At 41.0% G+C, this 23,066-nt stretch overlaps 1 protein-coding gene across 1 annotated transcript in view; it reads left to right on the top strand.

Annotated features, from left to right (window-relative positions):
• The window catches only part of RERG (RAS like estrogen regulated growth inhibitor), a 95,140-nt gene extending 88,708 nt beyond the window's left edge, over nt 1-6,432 (top strand). Inside the window, exons 4-5 of the mRNA XM_041484454.1 lie at nt 3,785-3,858; nt 4,827-6,432. Coding sequence (XP_041340388.1) covers nt 3,785-3,858; nt 4,827-5,234 — 482 coding nt within the window. The 3' untranslated portion in view covers nt 5,235-6,432. The remainder of the gene's footprint in view (nt 1-3,784; nt 3,859-4,826) is intronic.
• The last annotated feature ends 16,634 nt before the right edge of the window (nt 6,433-23,066 follow it).

Genomic DNA, 23,066 nt, shown 5'->3' with positions numbered 1-23,066 from the left:
TTCCAATATATATTGGTGGTTCAAAATAAATAAGTATTGAAAACAGCTTTTTACATCACTAAAAACTTTTACATCACTGCAAATATAACTAAAAATCTAGAAATTATTTTCCAGATAACAGTTTTTCTCTACAAACTACAGTATTCTGGAACAAATACACTCAGAAAAACAGGATAGTCCTGGACAAAACAAAGGTTTGAGAGATGGCCAGCCAAGTCTCATAGGCCAAAACTCTGTTTAAAATGTCATAGTAAGCATAGTGCCAGGATGTGATGTAATCAAGCTGTGACTGAATATTTCATCCATAGACAGTCTGTGGATCATGGGCTTCAAAATTTTCCCTAGAAAAGTAGGGTTTTTTCTGTATTTTTTTAATCATACTGCTCAGAAGAATAGAGATATTTGTAACATGCTTATCAACACCAAGAGCCCCCAGGGAAGCTGGTTTTTTCCCTGCAAATAATTTTTTCCACAATTATTCAGCAGCTGTGGTAATTTGATTAATTCATTAATTAATGAATTATTGTGGCTCAAAAGCAAACCAACTGCTGCCATTTTCCAACATGTTTCTCAGGCCTTTTGACAGCTCTAAATCTATTTGAAATAAACTTGAATTTTTCAAACAATGGCACCATGAGAACCAAGAGTGCTCTGCACTGCAGGAGTGCTGGGGGATTTCAGCTTTAGGACCAGGAGCCACTCTGAAATCTGGCATCAGCCTTCAAAGCCACACTCATCACACCTTTGAGCCTCTTACTGGGAATATGACTGGAAGCACAGCAAGAACAGGTCAGATTTACTTCTTTATATTGAAGCAGAGCAAATAAATCAATCTATTTCCACAGCACTACCAGATTCAGGCAGTCTTCACAGCAGCTCCCTGACTCTGCTCTGAGTTTGTTGTGAGCAAAGCACATCTCTGGTGTCTGTTCCATCTCTGAGGGCTTAGCCACATAGCTGGAGGTAGAATAAAAGGCAACACCTGGTGCAAAGCCAGGTCTGAAGTGCAGAAAGTTGCCTAAAATCATCTTGGGAGCTGCTGGTAGAGTGCTGCACATTGTTTTTTTCTACTTAACCCTGATGATGCAAGCATAAGACTTTTACAGCCTGGATTCACCTGACCAGTTTTGGATTTCCCAGTACTTTTGAGGTGCAGTTTATTCCAGGAGAGAGCTCAGGCAAGCTATATCCAGCAGCACCTATTTTATTTCATCAATTCCAATAGGAGTCAAGGGTGCTCAGCTGAGACACAGGCACCTGTGTTGTCTGTGGCTTGTTTCAGTCAGGGCTCCTGCAGTTATCTCAAGCCCTGTAGTTATTCTCTGACTGCATGTCTCAAAACAAAACAAAAAAAAAACCCAAAAAACAAAAAAACAAAAAAAAAACCCAAAAAATAAAAAGACACCACCCCAAAAAAAAACAAAGAAAAAAAAGGCAGTGCCACAGGGAAAATTGGCAATGTTTTGTGATGTACCATGGGATCAATATGAGCAGGCTGGAACTCACATCTTCAGGGCTCATAATTTACAAGACAACCAGATTCTTCAGATTTTTCTGTTCCCTTGAAGGAGAAGCCATGTCTGTGATTGCACCAAAAATGCTTTCAACCTCCAGCTGTTTTACACTCCTCATTAAAATTCACCCAGCTACCACACATTCCAGAGCACAGGAGCAGACACACATTTAGGAAGATTTATTTACACGAATCTAACCTAAATCGGTGCTACTCATCCAAGATCAAATTCCATTCCAACATGAGCAGCCAAAGCAAGTTAAACTTGCAACATAAAGTGCTGCCAGAGTCCTATTTTGAGAAGTTAAGTGTCATTTAAGATTCATGCTGCTTTTGCACGGTGAGCAAAAGTCTATTCCTTGAGATTTATTCTCCCATTTCATAGGGAGAACAAATCTCAAGGATTTTATATTTTTATTATTATATATTATATTATTATTATAAATTATTTTTTTATTATATTATTGTAAATTTCATGGGATAGCCTACCCCCTCCTGCCTCCTGAGGACATTTCACAGATATGAAATGTCTCCTGAGGACATTTCACAGATATCCTGCAGTCATGGCTGGGTGAGCACTTTCTCAGGTTCTGTGGAAAAATTCTCAGCAGCCACTTGTCAGGCAGGGCCAGATGGTTGAAGGCACATGAGCACTGCAAAGCCCTAGCAAGTAAGGAGCTAAAATCACTGCTTACTCAGAGTAAGTAAAATCACACTGCTTACTCCTGCACAGCACCCTCCCCCAAAGAAACAGAGCAGAAGTTCCTAAATAACCTTGAGCTTGGAGTACTACACAGGGAATCCCAACCCGGCACTAAACACTGAAATAACTCATTGAAGGTGCAGCTCTAACACCAAACCAGAGTTTCCTGCTCTTTCTGCATTCCCTGAGGGAAATTGCTGCAGCCAAGAGGGTGTGTGGAAGGCACAGATTAGACATTCCACCAAGGGACTTTGACATACCTCACTCTGATCACAAAGGGAGACTCCAAGGCCTTCAACAGCCTGGAGATACCATCCAGAACGGGTATTTACAGCCTTTAAGAAAGCCAATCTTCATGACCTCAAACCCTCCAGCAAGCTTGCTTGCCATCTGGCCAAGTAAATTGACCATTTGTCCCTATTAGAGACAGCTGGGCTGTTAAAGCTATTAAGGTGGCACAGGGAGGGAGTGAATTTTTGGTTTGGGAAGAGGCTGTTTGCAGCACAGACAGCACTGAAACATTCCTGGTTGTGAGGAGGTGACATTATTAAAGGAATAATGAGAACAGGCATTCACAAAACACCAGCCCTTGCAGATGTTCAAGTTAAAGACATGTGTTTCCTAAAAAAATATCCTTTGTTCCTATCAAAGAGATTTGCACCAAATGAAAGAGTTGTGTCTCTGACAATGCAAAGCATTCATAGTCACTGGCCAGACTTTTACAGCATACATATTTGTCTTTTGATATAGGACATCTGTGTGCTAGCAACAGTAATAAATCTGAATGTTAGCACAGATAGTTTTCCACATTTTAGGTCAAATGCTATCAAATTTAGCTTATCAGCTTATTAAGATAAACCAATCTGCTTTGTCATTAGCTTTCTGATTAGTTGCTTGGTTCCAAAACCTGGGACAGTAAATAGGGTTGTTGATTTCTGTTTTTCCATGGTATAAATGCTTAATGCCCACTGGTTACCCTTATAAATCATAAACAGGGAAATCACTGCTTGATCCCTTGCTAGAAGAGGGGAATGTGATGATTTCAGCATGTTTAAAACACGCATTCCTAACATACCTAACTGGTCTGTAATTTTTTCACAGTATAAGGCCTGAGCTTAGTTGTTGGGTTCCTTGATGTGCAACCATACTGGTTTTGATCAGCAAGCTATGCAGTGACTCTCTGTTGAGCTGGATACCTTGAGAGTTGTGGTATTGTCTTCCAAAGGTAGCAGCCTTTCCTGGGAGCAAACAAGAAAAATGGGATACAGCTTTGCAGAGCTCTGTACCACAGCAAACTGTCCTTTGCTGGGTGCAGACTGCAGCATCCTCCAGGCTTTTGCAGGTCTAACCCATGGGGAAGTAAAGAGAGGTAAGTGCTGCTGTTTTAGAAAAGAGGACTTGAGTGTGCTCCAGGATAGCTGGAAGGGCTCCAGCAAAGAAAATTTAGTCAAACTGCACGTCACGTGTCTGCTTTTGTGCTGGGAGATCTGTGAGGAAGATAAAAAAAAAAAAAAAAAAAGAAAATTACGTGCTTTTAATACGTTTCCCAACGTGTGTTCTTATTTTAGAGTCGACATACCGTCACCAAGCTACCATTGATGATGAAGTGGTTTCCATGGAGATACTAGACACAGCTGGCCAGGTGCGTGGGTGGATGTGCTGCTGCTACCCAGTGCCTTGGCTGGGGTGTGCAACAGGGCAGGAGATTGTGCTGGTGGCAGCAGTGCAGGGGCTGGCAGGTGTGCCCTGCTCTGGGGACACAGATTTGCTTCTGGGCAGAACCCCTTCTCTCCTCCCCCGTGCTGGATCCAAACCTTCTGCAAGGGACCCTGCTTGGAAGAACAAACAAGTCAAGGGGTTTACTCTGGGGGTAAAATTATTTTGTTGTCCTGCCTTTTTATTCAGGGCCAGCCCAGAAAGCAGGCGCAAAGTCACGGTCTATTTCTACAGTCAAGTGATGAGGCTTGGCAACTTCAGCCAATGATTCCCACTAGAGTGAAGAGCAGATTTGTCGTAGTCAGATCTCCCTTTTAAAACATTGCAGGTGCACGTGCTGCACAGGCCTAGGCAGGTCTCGGCCTGGGTGAAACAGATCTCCTGTGCCACTGATAAAAAAGGTGATGTGAGCAAAGTATAGAGCAAAGCAGATGCACGCGGGTTTGTAGGATCAGCACCTCTCTGGAGACCTGCTGTCTTCTTCATAAATCACTCTTCTGAAAGGGATCCTGCTTGGAAGTACAAACAAGTCAAGGGGTTTACTCGGGGGGTAAAATTATTTTATTGTCACACCTTTTTATTGAGGGCCAGCCCAACAAGTAGGCACAAAGTCACAGTCTATTTCTACAGTCAAGTGATGGAGCTTGGCAATATCAGACAATGATTCCCACTGGAGTGAAGAGCAGATTTGTCATGGTCAGGTCTCCCTTTTAAAACATGGCAGGTGAACAGGCCAGGTAGGTCATGGCACAGGGTGGAATAGATCTCCTATGCCACGTGATAAAAAAGGTGATGTGAGCAAAGTACAAAGCAAAGAAGATGCACACAGCTGTAGGCCTGCTGTCTTCTTCATAAATCAAATTCCTAAGGCATTCTTCTGTCTTTTTTGAACAGGAGGATGCCATTCAGAAAGAGGGACACGTGCGATGGGGCGAGGGCTTCGTGCTGGTTTACGACATCACGGACAGAGGCAGCTTCGAGGAAATGCTGCCGCTTAAGAACTTGTTGGATGAAGTCAAAAAGCCCAAAAACGTCACCCTGATCCTGGTGGGGAACAAAGCAGACTTGGACCACTCCAGGCAAGTCAGCACGGAGGAAGGTGAAAAGCTGGCCACGGAACTGGCGTGTGCTTTTTACGAGTGCTCCGCTTGCACGGGAGAGGGCAACATCATGGAGGCGTTCTACGAGCTCTGCCGCGAGGTGCGGCGCCGCAAGATGGTCCAGGGCAAGACTCGGAGGCGAAGCTCCACCACCCACGTCAAGCAGGCCATTAATAAGATGCTCACCAAAATCAGCAGCTAAAAAGAGCTCTCCTAAGCCAGAGAAGCGTTTTAGAGCGTATTAGCTTGGAGTAGGGATGGGGCAAGCAGAGCGCGTTTAATGAGAAGTGGTCAAAACTTTGCAATGAAGAAAAAAAACTACAAAAAGACAAACACCGCCACTTTTTTGAGTAACACGGAATCATACTATTTTCCTGTTTTGAGATGTATTTAGCCACACTGCTTTTGACTACTGTGGGGGGGAAAAAAAATCAAACACCAAATGAACTCCAAATGACTAGACAATTGTGGGGATTGGCAACCAAGAGAGAAAGTTCTGCTTCTACGTGGCTAGCTCCAATCCCCTGCAAGTCAGTAGTGCCTAAACATCACTTCCAGCCAGACTGCTGCTCAGTAGCCATTGGAGAGTAAGATTCAGCCCTCAGTCCATCAACAACCATCACAACTGGTGTTCTCCAGGACTGAATACGTGTAGAGACTTCTGTGTTGAAACAGAAAGTTCACCTGAACACCTTCACCAGCTCTGAGTTGGCTCATTGTACGCTTTCACTCCTTCCTTGTTATTTTTGTCAAATCCATGAGTGTTGATGTTCTTAGCAAGGTATGCAAAAAATATAGGAAAGGTCTATTTCCTGGAGTGTTTAGCCAGCTAGACACACATTTCAAGAGAGCTAGAGTTCAGCTGCTCTTACAGCTCCTCTGAAACTGTAGAGTTCTCCAGAAATAATCATTTAGTCCAGCAGCATTTCACCATTTCCCCTCAAAGCATTGCACTGTGCTTGGGGAAATGGGAGTATGTGTGCTGGGAAATCAAACTGAAAAAAAAAAAAAAAGAACCATATTACTATTGATTTAGCTATGGTTAGTATTTAGATTTTTTTTTGGCTTTTTTTTTTTTTGATTCAAGTAGTTCCTCTTAGTTAGTTTTATACTGAAGAACTGAATCGTTGGGAAGGCAAGTATTTACAGTCTAAGCCCAAATGTAAATCAGAACTGAATGGCCACTATCATATCAAAAGACCATAATATTCAGCCGTTTAAACTTCCAGATTCTGCTTGGAGCACTCTAGGGCTCAAAGCAATGCAGGTTTTTTGTGACTTTTATCTGACACATTGAAGCGGAAATGCATTTTATCAGATTTTGGTGCCTGGGATGTCCAGTGCTTTCCTTCGCCCTCATAATCTCATTCAAGCCAGCTGCCAAGTTTTGCCTCCTGTCTAGATGGTTTCTTAACTGTTAAAAGATGCAAGAACCAAGATTGGAAGCTTTTAATTCAGATTGTGCTGGTCTTCCACCAGTGGTGTAGCAGCTCAGGCAGTCAACGACTGCCAAGGGTTGGGATGACAAATTGGCAGTGTTCTCCTTTGAGAAACAGCCCCCTTGGAACATTTGCTTACAACTTTACTCTCCACTGCTTTGTACTTAATGTGGGTATTTGCGAGGAAATAAGTCCAAAAGCCTATCAAATGCAAATTGCCACAGGTGTAGGAAAGTGAGTAAATCTAGCTGGCTATCACTTTGTAGAGCTATAGGTAGCCATATAAGTGGTGGAATAGGCTGAAGAGGCAGATCTGTATACCCATGTGAACAGAGAAAAGTTCCAAATTACGACTTCTATCAAAAATACTCACTTAAAGATATTTCACCAAAGTACTTTTTTTTTTTTTTTTAACTTTTACCTAACCAGCAAAGAACATCACATTCAGATGTATATTTTAATATTTTATTTGGGCTGTTGTTTGTTTTCTCTGCTTCTGTATTCTAGGTGGTAAAAACTCATTTCACTGTCCTGGAATGTCTGTATTTTGGTCCTCATGTTCACGTGTGCTGCTGTCCATCAGCTGGACACACTGCAATGGAAACTCCACCGTGTGCTTCTGGGCAGGGGGTTCTTGCAACAGGCCTCTGTGACACACTTGTTCCCAAACTACTCATCATATCATTAACTTTTTTTAAAAAGGAAAAAAAAAAATGGAAAAAAAAAAGAAAAATAGAGGTTTTGACACTTTTAGTATTGTAGAATCAACACAAGTGTAAAAGAGCGAGCTAGTGCCTGTTCACAAAGCAGAATTCTTTAGCTGAGGGACTGAACTTGCCAGCAATTTAGTTACATTAGGAGCCAGAGTGAGCATTTGCAAGTTGAAGCACTGGGGTTCTGTTATCTTTCAAATCAGTGCTGGTACACGTATCTGAAATAAACAAAATCCTTACCTGCAATCCCATGGCAACGTAGTCACGTCTTTGCTTTGGTATGCTAAGCAATTGGTTCATCCCTCTTAGAAAACCTCAACAGTTCTTTTATCTGAAAATCCTTTCTTGGGGTTCAGGTTGGAGCTGCATTTAAAATACAGAAAGGTTCTAAATGAATGACAAGAGAAAATAATTAATCATATTCATAGGAGGAGAGTTGAGAGGAAGGAGAGGCTAAGTTACAGCCCTTGTACTTTCTAAAAGATTTCCAGCAAATTGTATCTTCTTTAATAACATCTGTGTGGGTAAATTATAAAATCCTGGTGAAAATAAAACGTTCCACTGTGCAAACATCCCTTGTTACATAAAGAACCTACAATAAAAATAGTAACACTCCTTTGCAAAGACTGAAAACTGCCAAACAAGATAAACACTTGATCAGAAGGGAGGCTGCCATTTTGTGACATTTCCTCCAAAACAAACCTCTTTAATTGATCCTTAATTTTTTACCTTGAAGCCAGTTCTGTTGATATGCATAACATAGCATTAAATGCAACTTGATCTACTGTTGCTCACCATGTTGCAACCTATTACTGGATATGTTATAAATCTGTCATATTCCCACAATGTGTAAATTGAGCCCAAAATTGCCCAAGCATTGAAAAGGCTGAGTGCAGCATGAATCCACATTCAGTAGCCTTTCTGCAGCAGACATCAACAGATTAAATTCTGTCGAATTTTGTGTTCAATTTTCTCCTGCTGCTGTTTAAGTGTGTGTATGTGACACTAACATTGAATTTCTCTCCTCTGCCCGCTGCCATTTCTGCAGAGAGAGGATGGGAAAGAAGATAAAAATGGGGAGGAAAGGTGAAAGGGATACTTGTTACCTTCAACAAGTTGATTGTCATTTATGAAGTTTTTTAAATATTTATCTTCAATTGATGAAGAGTTAGTCATGCCCGTGCTGCAAGACCTGGATCAGGACCCAAAACTTCCCTAGAACTTTGAGAATCTTTATATCTGGGGGTTTGGTGCAACTGCAGATGGAAGTGAGGATCACCCACTGGGTTTGCACCTGGATCCAGACAGGTTGTCCCCAACCTGGGGATAGTTGGATCTGGCAGTTTGCTACAAGGCTAGTTGATTTTTATATATATAATGATCTGTATGCATTTTTACATTAAAAATATGAAAGCTTGTGCTTGTAGATAATATATAAGAAAAAAAATAAAAAAGAAAAAGCAAATATAGTGGTTTTTGTACTGGACTGTCACATATTGATCTTCCATTAGATGTCTCCAGTGTTCCTTTCAGCTATTAAGGGGCCAGTTCCAAATGCCCTGGTTTGGTTCTTATTTAATCTTTATCTACAGAAAAGAAACCGTGAATTTTACCTGAATAAGCGCTGTAAAATTTGGATCCTTTTACTTGGACTTATTTGGCTGTTAGTCCTGGAATAGAGAAGTCAAACAGCATCTACAGTGAGGCACAGCTCCAAATGTCCTTGCTAACTATTTCAGGGCTGATGAAAAAAGTTACAGGGTAATTAACTAACCCCCAAAAGCTGTCCTGCCAACTAAATAACACAGATCTTGATCCCAAGCTTCTGAGGTGAAATCCTGGGATAAGAAGTCTGGGAGATTTATGCTGGTGGTTTGGACAGAGGCAACTTTTCACCTGCTGCCAACTCTGCCCGTGTTCCAAGGACAATGCACTGTTAATCTGAGGAGGAGGTGCATTATTTGTACCTTATGAAAGGTACTTGATATGAATGGTAAATAATCAGAGTGTGGGTATTAAGCTGCAGCAGAGGAAGCTTCAGCACTGCAGAGGGGAGCTGTAATCTGTTCTTTTTCCCCCAAACCTGGGCCAAGCAAAGCACGATGAACAGGAGTGGGGTACAAGAATGTCACAACAGGCAGAGCACTGCATAAAACCTGGGTGCAGGATTTGGGCTGGGAGGTGAAACATCCCAACACCAGTCACTGTCTGCCTCTGGAGCACTGCAGAGCAGCCTGGAGTTTTGTCAAGCCACAGAACATTATTTTGCTCCAGTCAAAATAATGTCTCCTGCAAAGTTAAGTAGCTGCAGTCATAAAGGAAATGCATAAACAGTCTTGGGGTTCCTTTTATCTTTTCCTTTAATGGCTCAATACATATGCAAATCTTAAGAAGAAGAAGAAAAAGAGGCTTTAATTAACAGAGGCTTCTTGGCATTTTGATGTATCTGCCTTTATGCTCTTTGCAAAATTAAACCTGCAATGAAAACAGTGTCATGTTAGAGACTCCGGTGTTGTGCGTTTTATTTGCTTTACAGATGCCAGGCACTAATTACCTCAGGCTATGAAAATACAAAGCACAGCTTGTCCGGTGCTGTGCAGGGTTTCTGGGAGGTGACAATGGTGGGAGGCCAGCTCAGCCCGGTTTCTGCAAGCCCCACTGCCCGTGGGGAAGGCTGTGAATGCAGCAGGAGGAGAGGTGGCAGACACTGGGGCAGGGCTCTGCTGGCTCTGCCAATTCCTCTCATCCACCCGAAGGATTTTATCCATTTTCAGCTTAAATAAACTGGCAAGAAACACTAATTCCTCACTACTACTGGCTGTTAACAAACCCAAGGATTTGAGGGGAGTTTGGCCTTTTTTGGACTGGTCTCTTTCATCTCCAGCTTGATTCCCCAAAGTAACATTTGTGTTTTGCTGTTTCTATCATATTAAATGAAATAATTTTGAGTTTTGTTTGGTTGTTTGGTGTTCTTTTAAAGAGTAGTTGTCAATAAACTCTGATACCCATGGGCAAAGAGGCTGTATCACTTCTCAGAGGTCACTCTTACAAGGATGGATATTTGCTAATGCCTCTGGATATGAATTATTCACACTGAACACAGCAGCTCTGAAGAGTTGGAAATAATTTTTTTTTCAATAAGGGAACCTCTCATCATTGTAGTATAGATGGCTGTGTCAAGTACCAGTCTAAACCAGACTGAAATATTCTGCATCACTAGGAGCAGCCATGGCCTGTCATGAAATATCAACATGCAGAATAATAATAAAAAAAAATTAAAAACAATTTACAGGTCTGTCATGAAATATCAACATGCAGAATAATAATAAAAAAAATTAAAAACTATTTACAGGCAGACTTCAAATTATACCTCACAGAAAAAACCTGCACATTCTTTCCTTTTAAATTTTATGTCGTATCAGGAATTTACAGAACCTCATTTCAAAATCCAGCAAGTTCTGGAGGCTAAGAATGTATCAGTAATGTAAAAAATAAGGGTTTTTATCAAACTTCTCAGTACAGATCATTTAACTCTCCACTCTGTTTCCTCTAGCTTGGTCAAAGCCGTCATTACTACAAAGAATATCAAAGAGAGACAGATGGAACTTTTTATATGAAAAAAAATCAAATTAAAACCCCCAGTAAATAACCCCAGAGGGACATAATCCAAATAAAGGTTGAATTGTCATTTTCCCAAAAAGCAACTGTAAGATTTCACACACCAGTGCTGGTACACAGGTGATCTGACCAAACTAAATAATCAGCCAACAGTGGAATATTTTGAGGTTTTAACTTGGATTTCTTTTTGCAAATCTAACTGTAAAGAAATAAAATTATTATTGTTCAACAGACATTAGGTCTGGAATTTGTAATTGATGCCAGGTTTTTGATATCCAGCTTTTAAAAATCAAGAGGAGAGAAGAGGAGAGGGAAAAGAAAAAGAAAACAGAAAAGGGGAAAAGAAGAGGGGGAAAAAAGAGAGAAAATAAAAGAAAATAAAAGGAGAAAAACCTAGTTGTAAAAAGTCCAAATAATTTTCTCTTTGTTCTTAGGGTTTCTCTGTGCAGAGCTTCCTCTAGTTCTGCAGTTCCTCACCAAAGCCAGTGCTAGGACACTGAACACTGACACTTGCTGTCCAAAAATCTCATCTCTCCTAAGGACAGATACAATCCAAACCACATCCATGTGAACATTCAGCTCAATTCCAACCTGGGATTGAAGTCTACATCTACTTCAATCCAAATTATTTCACTTTTGCATTCAGGGTGTGTTTCTCCTCTTTGGAATAGAATTCAATTCTAAAGCAGTGAGTGTTATTAACGACATAAAATACACATAGGTTTACTATGTATCTAAAATAAATCCGTGAACAAAATAATGCTTTTTCTGTGAGAACTAAAGAAAGCAAAAGAGCATTAGCTAGTTCTGTAAATATTAAACCTCTTGTAACAGACCAATAAGTTGCCTGCAGCTTATTTTCTCTGTTTTTTCAATATTTGAAATAACCATAATAAACACAAAGAGCCTGCAACTTCCTTTAGGGAATTTCCATAAAGGACAGTATTTCTTTGCAATAGAGTTAAAACACTCAAGTTTATAATTCAATAGAAAATAGAAAATGTAGCAGAAATTACCAAGAGTTATATTAGAGAGGCAAAAAGAGAGGGAAGAGATAGAGAGACATCCTCAGGCTTCCTAGACAAGAATCTAAATAAAGCTCTGTGAAGGACTCTGACATTTTCATACAGTGATGAGCTGTTACCTGAAGTTTAAACTCAGATTTAAAAAAGTAATTATTACTGCAGGGAGCAAAGAAGAGATGGATGAGATGGTGTATTTTGGTAGCAACCATCAGATCTTTAACTCTAGGTTAGAGTTGTTACCATTCTGAAGCAGGGCTACTATCCTGGTTTCAGATAATTTTCTCCAAGAGAATCCACCACCACTCATATTTTCACCAACAGATGTCAGCAGAAAAGAAAATATTTTAAAAATTAAAAGAAAAAAAAATTTTTAAAAAGGTGGAGACTGCAAGATCACAATGTTTAATTTACCTGTGTAACCCATGAACATTTCCTGGGGTTTTAGAAATGGCTGCAGAGAGAAATTCATAAGCTACATCCATAAAATGGCAGACACAATGTTCTTCCATGCCCCTTCCAGGTGCTGGCCCTAAGTTTTCTCCACCAGATTCTGGTCTGTTTTAATGCCTTTGTCTTCTTCAAGGAAAGACCTAAAAATTGTTGGTGCAAAATTTAGGGATTTGAAGTCAGTTTGGTTTTGGTTTTACATTGAAACACTTAGAAAAAAATTCCAAAAAAACAATCCCCACCACGCTTTTATTTAGATTACTGTGTTGAGCTCAGTGAAAATATCCCAATAACCGCTTAAGTGGGTTATTTCTCACAACTATTTTAAAAAGAGAGCTAATCCAACCATTTTTCTGTGAGCTCATACACAATTTAGTGTACTCTGATGTTTTCTAGGGTGAACTTCTGGCCAGTAGGGCTCTTAAACATTCTTGTGGACTTCCACAGACCTTTAGGAAAACAAGTTCATTTATTAAGATAGTTGCATAGAGCATGCCATGATCTCACAGCTGATGTCAGTAGGTGTGAGGTCACTAACCATGCTCTAATCAATTTCCTATATTCAGTGATGAGCAAAAGAAACAATAATTATCACATTGATGTCCTTGGCCACACCACCAGGCTGACCAGCAGCTCCAGATGATGTCCCCTAATCTGTCAGCTGGGTTTGATTTACAGCCACAGCATTTCAGCCCAGTCAGAAAGGCCTTGCACTTTTCCCACATGGCTCTTCATGGATTTGGTCCAGTGGCTTCTGTGACCCAGCCTGAACTCTGAACACAAAAAAGCACAAAAAGCGCTTTTTTGGAAAAGTTGTTGTTTCCAACATGCAATTATTGTGCTTATCAAGTTTCAGGAAGGGAATAAACTGCTTCTAATTACATGAAGTAATCACATTGTGTACCAATGGCAAACTCCAGTAGAAGTCAGAGGAAATTTTTCAGAAACTCCCAAAGACTGGTGAATGTTTCAGTAAGAGTGCTGAGAGGCACTTTGCTGGATTGCAAAATATGCAAAAATATATAGCAGGACAGGACTAGAATGCAAAATAATTCACTACTTAAACACCTTCCTCAAGACTAAATTCAGTTTTCAGACTGCCTCAGACTTACCCCTTTTGACCCTGAATTAGAGCTGTTTCTTAGTTTACTGAAGTCAATAAAAATAATTCCCACTATGTTTTCAGGAGCTTTGGCATCTGAATCTTTACCTTTACACTTCTAAGTTCTGTTCCCTTAACTGGATACAAGGGACAATCATTTATTGACCCTCAGCCCCTTTAAAATGCCTCAGTGAAACCATACCAAAGTGGACATGACCAAGCTTAATTGTCCAACTGTCTTAAAAGGATTACTGACTTTATTCTCTAAATGGATAGGGAGTAATTTGTAAAAGCTTTATTTTTCAGTTATTGTGACACCATCCTCCTATCAGCTCCAAGACAGCATTTTCAACCAATTCCTCTCTTTTACAAGAATATTGGATCATTTAAAGAAGCATGGCTTGTTGCAGCACAAGGGAGATTGTTGCTTAAGTTGATGTCAGCTCACCCTCCTCTGAGAGGCTCACCAAGTGATTCTCCCATGGAAAAGAGGGATGACCCTCTGATAGCACCTCTAATTAAAAAAAAGACATTAAACATCAAGAAAAAGCTCCTGTCAAGACCCAGTGTTCCCTTCCTCTGGAATAAATTGAGAGAAGGGAAGTTAGTGTTCCTACCAGAATGATTAAACTGCATCAAGATGTTTATTCAAAGCAACTGCTATTTTTTTCTCTGCTTTTGATAATTAAAAACATGTCATGAACATTAAAAATACTACAGTTAGATATTGTGGAGGGTTTTTTATCATAAAAAACTTGTTTGTTGTAAATGTTCTAGTTGTTCCTCCTTGTCCAAATATCTACAGATAGATCTGCCCTTCAGCCATCTCCATTTTTCACTCCCTAAGTCCTATAGTGCAGTCCTCTTCCTGCCTACTTCCACACTCAGTTAAACATGAACTCAAAAATTACATGCTCAGTCATTCCTTCAGATCAATGACATCGCTGGAGAAAACTAGAGATTTATAATTTTTCCAATAGAAATAACAACAAAAATTGCCAAAGCTGGCTTCAAAGGCTTTGGCAACTCATACTGAGCAGCTTTTCCCTAAGGTCTCACCCACCTTGGGTCCATTAACCTGCCTTACACTCTTGTAAGTGAAACAATAATATCTTTTAAGACCTGTGTATTTTCTTTTTCTATCCTTATTTGTAGGTATAGTCTCCCTCCAATTCAGTCCAAAAATCACTTGCTTGCCAACTAAAAAAAAACAACACACTTCTCAAGAACTTACCAAAGGAATTCCTAAATCAAGTTCTTTGCAACATAAGATTTCTTTTTTCCCCCCATATATTCCACCCAGTGTTGAGCAAATAACTATCACCACAGCAGTAGCACTTGGCACACCTCAAATGTTGACCTCTACGCAGAAAAAAAGTCTAACAGAAAAACTCACTGTTGCTTGTTACTTCTCTTTTTATTTGAAGAATTTTCCTGTGATGGCAGCGTGCACACATTTACACCACTGCATTAGAAAGGGTGACTGTTCCACTCACAATAATGAGAAGTTATATTAAAAAGGGCTGCAGAAAAGGGTAACTGCATAATTAGCATTTCTTAGCACTATATGTTGAAAGGTAAGGAGATGAAGACAGAGAAATAATGATATCCTTACTTTTAATGGCAGCTATTTCTGGTAAATAGGAAATCCAGAAGCACATCAACCCTTTCATCTCCAACCTCTAGCTTTGTTTCTTCTCCTCTAACAATTCCTCCTTGTCCATAGGAAATCAGCTCACCACCCTGAAAAGATCACCTTGTCCAAGGCCTAGCACGATTCCATATTCAAGCTGGGCAAGAGAAATGAATTTTTGAATACAGGATATTGAATCTAAGCTTTGTAGCTTTTTCACTGATCACAGTCACCCCAATGTTGTTCTCCTGTCCTCAGTGGATGTTTGCCCCAAGAAAAATCTTCTCCCAGATGCAATGATGCAAATAGAGAATAGAAAACACAACCAAGAACTGCTGTCATTTCTCTGTCCTAGCTGGCAGTGCTGGAAATCGTACAAAATTAGAGGCACAGGTTCATTATAACAACAAGAACGGTGGTTGCCCTAAGGAATGGCTGATTTATTTATTTTTATTTACTTGCATAAAATTATTTAGTACATTAAGTACTGCACTGATGGTTTGCAGGGACAATTCCTCAGCTGCAGGGAATTGTTCTCTCTTCAAGCCCCACTAAGAAATGCATCTAGGAAATGAAAGATCAGCAGTCTGGTCTGGGCCGTGCTACAAAACTTCTGTCTCTGTTGGCACCAAGCTCTGACTGCTCATTTGGAAACCCTTATGGGTATTCCTGAGCCTGAATTTATTAATGGGGCTGACTTGCTTGGTTCAAGTGCACCTCAAGCCACATCCTCTGGCATCTTCTTCTATTTATTGCAAACTCCCTCTCTGCGCTGTGATAAAAGCCAGGGGAGCTCACCCTGGAAGGCGAGCAGGGGCTGAGCAGAGCCTGCCCTGGTGGGGCCAGCCTGTCTCAGTGAGGAGACCATAATAGGAGAGTTTATGGTGAGCTGCCACCCTCCCAGCCACGCAGCTGGGTCACCAGAGGTGAAGGTAAATGGGAAAGTGTCTGTGCTGCGGCTCCCCTGGCAGCTCCCTTCGGCACACAGGGCCTTGAACGTTTCACTAGGCAATAAAAGAATGTTAAACAGTCCCCTCCTCTCCCTCCTCAAGGTCAGCTGGTGGTTTCATAACCCCTTGAATCCCACAGAAAACTGCATTGTTTCCACCATGCCCATGTATTCATTCTAAGTGTGAAAACAAAGGGAAATGTTTAAACGGTTAATAAAGGGGACCTAACTTTTGGGGAGGGAAAAAAAAGACCCAATACGTTGTGGTGAACAGCACAAGAGCCCTGGCCTCATTTTTCTCTATGATTTTGCTAAAATCACTTCAGCCCTCTGAGCCTGTTTTTTATTTCTAAATGGGGCAAAGGACAAATTTTCCTTATTTGAAATACACATGGGAAATGCTCTTGATGACAGGTTAGAGGTATTGAGCAGAGCCACTCAGCAAAGATAAGAACTTCAAAGAGAAATGGTGGATGATAACTGGAAGAGTGACAAATATCTAGAATTTCAAACTTTTATCTGTGAGAAGTCTTGTTTGCCAGATGTATTTCCAGACAATAACAATTTTAGTTTTAGAATACCATTAGAATAACAACAGCAACAAAAAAGAAAAGTAGAACATTTTGAACTTAAGATACTCACTCCCAAGGATCTTAATGAACTTGGAAATCTTTTTCTCCCAAGCTTTTCTCATAGAGAAAACTATGCAACCATGGTTGCATCTTTTAAAAGGGTAGAATATCATGGCAAATTCTTTGATGTGTGATGGAATAGAATTTACAAGAATTCCTGTCATCTTCAATATTTTCTAAAGGAAACAGCAGGAAGAATTATGACTTTAAGAAGATGCTGACATATTCAGATTTCTCTCTCTTTTGAATTTCAAAACAACAACGAACAGACACTCTGGGGCCAGCATATAACTCCTGAGAGGCCTAGAGTGCTGAACACACAGAATTTGACCAGAAACATGTTATTGGTCAATGCAAAATGCAATTTTGATGGGTTGGTGTGAGTTTCAGCTATCAATGCAAGGTTTATATACCAAGCATGCTTGTGTCTATGTGGCACCAAGGTGGCTAAAGGAACAGTTGATGATGTTTCTTTTCCAGTGTCCCTTTGCTGGAATTTTATTATTGTCAGAGAATGGTTTAAAACTGTGGAAAGTCATTGGGGAATAAACAAAGTTTCAAACTTTGCTGCTGGGATGTGTGTCTGCCATGATCTCAAACCCTAGGTCTGAATATCCCTAAAATCTGGATCCTTTGCAGATCTAAACTCTGTATTGAGCTCCAGGTGGAGCAATACTGATATCTGATTCACCAGCCAACAAACATGTAAACTAAACAGAGTTCCAAGTCCAGGTCAGAAAATTTCCACACTCCCCACTTAACCAAGCCCTTCTCTGTCTAAGCAGCCCTGAAGATTGTTTTGCATCGTTGAAGCAGCACAAAACAGCTCAGAGATAAAATGGACTTGGTGCAGGGACTGGGGTCAACAGGTCAGTTTCCAGTCTGAAGAAAAAAACTCTGGAAGGAAGGAGAGAAGAAATGGCAAGCCCTGAAGAAAGTAACTGGTCAAGAGAAAGGCTGGGTTGTGGGAACAACCTAAAATGGCTTTTCCTTTGGGATCTCAGCTGCAGTGACATTGCTGGCTGCTCCAGAGGGCTCAATGTGTTTGGGTCACGGAGCTGCCTTCTGGAAAACAACAGCTGGAACCAGAGAGCAGGATGAGACACGGGGAGGGAGAAGGTCCTAAACATCCTGCTTGCAACTTTCCAGAGGGAGGCAATGCAGTGCAGCTCAGCAGAACACAAAAATTCAATTGGTAATTTCAGAGACCAGCATATCAGAGTAGATTAAGGTAAAAAGTTTCACTCTGTGTGTTATCAGTAAAAAGAGAATGGAGCACTGCAGGGGTGGACTGGATGAAAAGGGGATGGAGAAGAGAACAGTCAAACGCTCTTGGCAGAAAAGGGGAAAGAAAACCGACACTTCCTGATAAACAGTCTCAGGACTCAAGATGCCTTTGTTTTTTTGCCAAAATATGTTAAATGAAATTGAGCAGTCTTTTCCCCCCAAAATGATAATTTCTAGGACTCAATATGCCTTTGTTTTTTTGCCAAAATATGTTAAATGAAATTGAGCATTTTCCCCCCAAAATGATAATTTAAATGCAGAAAAGCCCAATCACATTCCCACATGCCCTTATGCTGAGTGCTTTCAGAGCCAGTTCTCAGCAAAGAATACATTGGAACAATCTATCCCTGGTACGCACCCAAAGTTAATAAAGCAGACCAAAAGAAGAGACTTTTTCCATTTGATGCAATCTGAAATATGTAAAATAACCTATTGGAGAAAATGAAAAGAGAGGAAAGATCTTCACTTTAGATAGTCCATTTAGATTCCCTGAACAAATATTTGAATATTTTCCAGTGTAGCTTCAGGATATATTAACTTAGAATAAGTAATAAAATAAAATTGAGGGACAAAATAATACTCTGCATAATATTTCTTTTTAAATTATGTTACTTGAGAAAGCAAACTTACAGATATATTCACTGACATTTGACTAGTCAATGCATTTTGAAGATTCAGAATATCACTTCCAAATTTAATAGGGTTTTCAACATGTAAAGTGAAAAAAATATATTTAAATCTTCCTGAGGCACAGCATGTTGATGGCATATTAAAAAGAATATACTCAGTTCAAAAAAGGTGCGACACAAAATTGTGGTGCAAAGTTTATGGCCCCACAGTCCCAGATGATTTTACCTGGACTCATTTCCACAGTCCCACAAGAAGACAAGGCTACATTGCCTGTCATCATCAGATCAGACTGCAGTGGGGAAACGTTCATGAACTTCAAATTTCCAATTTTGTTCTGGGATGCTCCTGCCATCAGCTGTCCCCATCGTGGGTCTGACCAGCACTACCATCTAGTGGCACCACAACCTCCAAACCCTGCAGAGCACTCAGCACCCAGGTCCAAGCTCCAGGGTGTGCAGCACTGTTCCCTCTGTTGTCAGCTGGCCCAGGGACATCATTTGTGGATGATGGACAAAGATGATCCACATCTGGATGTGGACAAAGCCCACAGCGCCATCCCTTCCAGCACATCCTAGGATAAGGTAGGTGGTTATCTTCCCAGAAGGAAGTGAAAGTGATCTTTTTATCCAAAAGAGTGATATATGGCATCTAAACAGCAGGTGGTCCTCTAGCAGGCCACAAAACCTTCCAACATCCTGTGCAGGGAAATCACAGCCTTCTACATGCAAAGTATTCAATGCTGGAGAGCACAGACTGTGTGAAAGAGGAAATGTTAAGAGGGAATTGCATCACTCTCCAATAGATAAGTAAACAAATAAATAAATTTGGCAAGAAGCAAAAGAAATAATTGATTTAAAAGTAAACTAAGTAAGGTCCTGTAAGGGTGCATTAAACACTAAAATGCTGGTCTGTTGAAGTTGGGAGGGTAGAAGCTTGAGAACAAAATCTGAGCCAGAAACAAGGCTTTTTGCAACTCAAAATGAAAACCCCTCTAGCCAAGTGAGGAAATCCATGTGTGGGAACCCAGAGAAAATTCTGAATACAGGTGCATGTCTGAGATTCACAAGCTCTCCACAGCACAAGCACACAAAGCTGCCTCCAAGAGCTCCTTAACAGATATTGATTCCTGCCAGGAGAAATGCAGAGCCCTCTGCTACTCCCCAGGAAAGCTGCTCTCCTCTCTAAAGAGGCTCTGAGCCTCAGAAATACAGATTTAGATGGGGAAATGCACAGGGCAAGTGACACAAATGGATCCACAGGGAAGGAGTGCACCCTGCAAACAAGTGAGAGATAAATGGCACCCCACTGATCCACACCATAACTGAGATGCATGAGCAAGAAAACACACCTCAAGGACTGCTGCCACTGAGAGATCCTCCTCAATGGTTGAGAAAGAAGCCAGATAATCCACTGCCAGCACTGCTTACGTGTGGAGCAGAAAAAATAACTGGTACTTAATTCCATTGGCCTTTTGCTGCCATTCCCACTACCTTCCCTAAGATCCAGCTTTAGCACTGCGAGCCCTTTCCTCTGGATGGGTTTTTTTTGGTCATCACACAGCTTCCCAGCACCCCAGCAGTGGGGAATTTCCACAAGCTGCAGATCTTCAGCAAGGTAACATAGTCAGTCTGAGCTGGCCAGAGAAGTTGTTCTCAAAGGCACCACAGACACATTTAACACAGTTATTTGGTTGGATTTAATCAGCTCACAGAAGGCTGGAATTCTGCATCACAATTCGTCTTAATAATTAGAGCAAGGCACCCATTTTTCTAGGAATACAGCAAAATGTCACAGAGCCAGCCACTGCATGATGAGACAGATAAGAGCCCCTACACACATTTCAAAGAGCATCCAAGAGGATGTGAAGGTCACAAAGATAATTTGCTCCACAGCTGGGAAGGAGATCTGGTTATCTCAAGTTGTGACAAACTCCACAAATCAGGTTAAGTAAGGGCAGCATTAAAAATAAGCTGAGATAATTCCAGCTGAGCAGTAGGGCATAACCTAAGCTTGTCCTGACCTCTTGCTTTTTAAAAGAACAGTATGCAAACAGAAGATAAAGCAAATTAAGGTACCAAAATACATCTCTAAACAACTGAGCTGGTTTAAGTCTGCACTGAAAACTGAGCTGGACTTTATGTACCTACTGGACATCAAAAGAAGGAACATTTTCTCTGGAGACAGAGCCAGAAAAGGAGATAAGAACCCACAACAGACTGGCTTTGTTTGGAAGAGGAATGGGAAGGATTTTAGGATAGCAAAAGACTGCTGTTTGTTATCCCTGTTTCCAAGGGTCATGTGTGTGAATAACAAAACCAGTCTCACTTATGCTCTGCTACTTGAGGCAATGCTCACCTCAGTGAGGGCAGTTCCCTTGTTCAACCCCAAAAACAGAGGGCTGGTAATTGATATTACCATCTGGAAATACCATTGACATTGTCATCTGGTGTAGATGACTGGTCAAACTGCAGCCTGCCTTTTTCTCCTGCAGCTTCAAAAAGAGCAGCTGCCTTAACAGGGTCTCCATATACACAACTCATGCCACATATCTGCAATGTCACTCTTCCAAGACATTTTACTCTGTGGTTTCTACAGTACCAAGAGCCCAGAGAACAGTTCTGCTAATGAGACAGCCTGCAAAGTTTTCTGGAGAGCTGGGAAATGGTGACAAACCCAGGGAAATGAGGGGTTGCCACACACCTACAAAGGAAGTCAGGCTCATCAATCTTTTGCTATCAAAACACTCTCTCAGACATACAAATCTCTTTGCATACTTTTGTGAAGCATGATAAATGCTAGAGAGAATTTAAGAATTTAAGGATAACAGCAGGGACTAGGTGGTGAATTCAGATAGTTCACAGAGACGCCACTGTAGCTTTTTTTGGTCTTTTTGCCTTCCCAGGATCAAGGAACACCTTATGGTGTTGCAGGCACTGCAGATACAACCCCTTTCAAAGTACATATTTCTATTTCACCCTATCATAAAATCTTAGACTGGCCTGGAGTGGAAGACACTTTAAAGCCATCCTTTCCAACCTCCTTGCCATGGGTGGGGACGCCTTCCACTGGACCATCCAAGCCTGACCTTGAACACTTCCAGGGATGGAGCATCCACAGCTTCCCTTGGCAACCTGTTCCAGAGCCTCACCACCCTGACAGTAAAGATTTTTTTGTCCTAATATCTGATCTAAACCTACTCTCTTCCAAACATTCCTCCTCCTCCTGTCACTATGTGCTGTTGTAGTTCCTCTACATTTTTCCTGCAGGCCCTTCCTTGATATACTGGAAGGCCACAATGAAGTCATCACCCCTTTGCTTTGCTTTGGCTGGGGTTTACTGTTGATATCAGAAAAAATCCCTCAGCTTAGCATTTGCTGAGGTTTAACATTTACTAAGAAGCAGAATCTGCAGCACATTCAGCAGCAACAACCCTCCCTGCAGAGAGACACACATTAAAGCACCTGGGTGTTCCTTGGAGGCTTCAGCATCCAGCTGAGGATCAAACTCCACCTTTAAGATGTGATGAATTCCCCTGAAATGTAGCCTGGCTTCTGGGCAGAAATGATCTGCAGTTCTGCAATTCTGGGGACTAGACACTGGAGAGATAACTCCAGACAAGCCAGCTAAGGGGATTCCAGTGCATTCCCATTCAGAAGGAAGAGAGAAAAAGACAACTAAATAACTGAAATACAAAGAAACAATAGTGACATTCAAGTGCTTTACACAGCACTTAGCAATACATACAATTTTTGCACATAAATATATATTAATATACAGTATTCAAATTATGAACTTATGCACACACATACATTTAAATGGTTGGCAAGATAATATTGGGAAAATTTCCCACTCATCCTCCTCCCCGACAAAGGTTAATCTAATTCCCACAGATTTTTCACATATGACATGTACATGAAGATTGAAGTATCACTGTGCTTGCAGCATGTTTGAATAGTTTTGGAAAAAAAAAATTGCTGGGGAGTCAGGTATTTTCTAACCTTGGGGAAAACTAGCATTTTATACAAGCTCTCCAATGCTGTGTCTATTACCACATCAAAAAGAAGCAATTTAAGACTTTTTTTTTTTTTTTTTAATAAGCCATGGCTGTTAAAACAAATGGAGTAATCATGAAGAGCTAGAATCACATTTTTGCTACGTGTAGGTATGCACAAAGCAAAACTTTGTTAATTCAGCACTACCTTGGCAGTCTGCAGGATACAGAACAACTTCTGTCCCTCTGCGTCCTGACACTGGGTCCTTCTCGAGTTGTTAAAGAAACACGAGGAGGAAAACACAGAGCCAAATGTTCCCCAGCAATTCCCTCATGCATCAACAGCTGGAGTCAAGCTGAAGGAGGAAATTGCTGTGTTGTTTTAGGATGTGTGGTGAGAACACCTCAGGGCATCCCCAGGCTGCTGCTGAAGGATCCATCTGAGTGGGGAGGAGAGAGAACTCAGTGTGCAGGAGGAGGAGGACCCTGCACACAGGCAGCACTCATCCCAGCATGCCTCAGGTTTGAGCTTTTATATTTTTCAGATTCTGTGCTGCTTTAGTGTGTA

This window comes from Pyrgilauda ruficollis, unplaced genomic scaffold, assembly GCF_017590135.1.
Source record: "Pyrgilauda ruficollis isolate IOZ18807 unplaced genomic scaffold, ASM1759013v1 scaffold66, whole genome shotgun sequence".
Lineage (NCBI taxonomy): Eukaryota > Metazoa > Chordata > Aves > Passeriformes > Passeridae > Pyrgilauda > Pyrgilauda ruficollis.
Note: the sequence above shows the minus strand (reverse complement) of the source record. Positions and strands in the feature narration are given on the sequence as shown.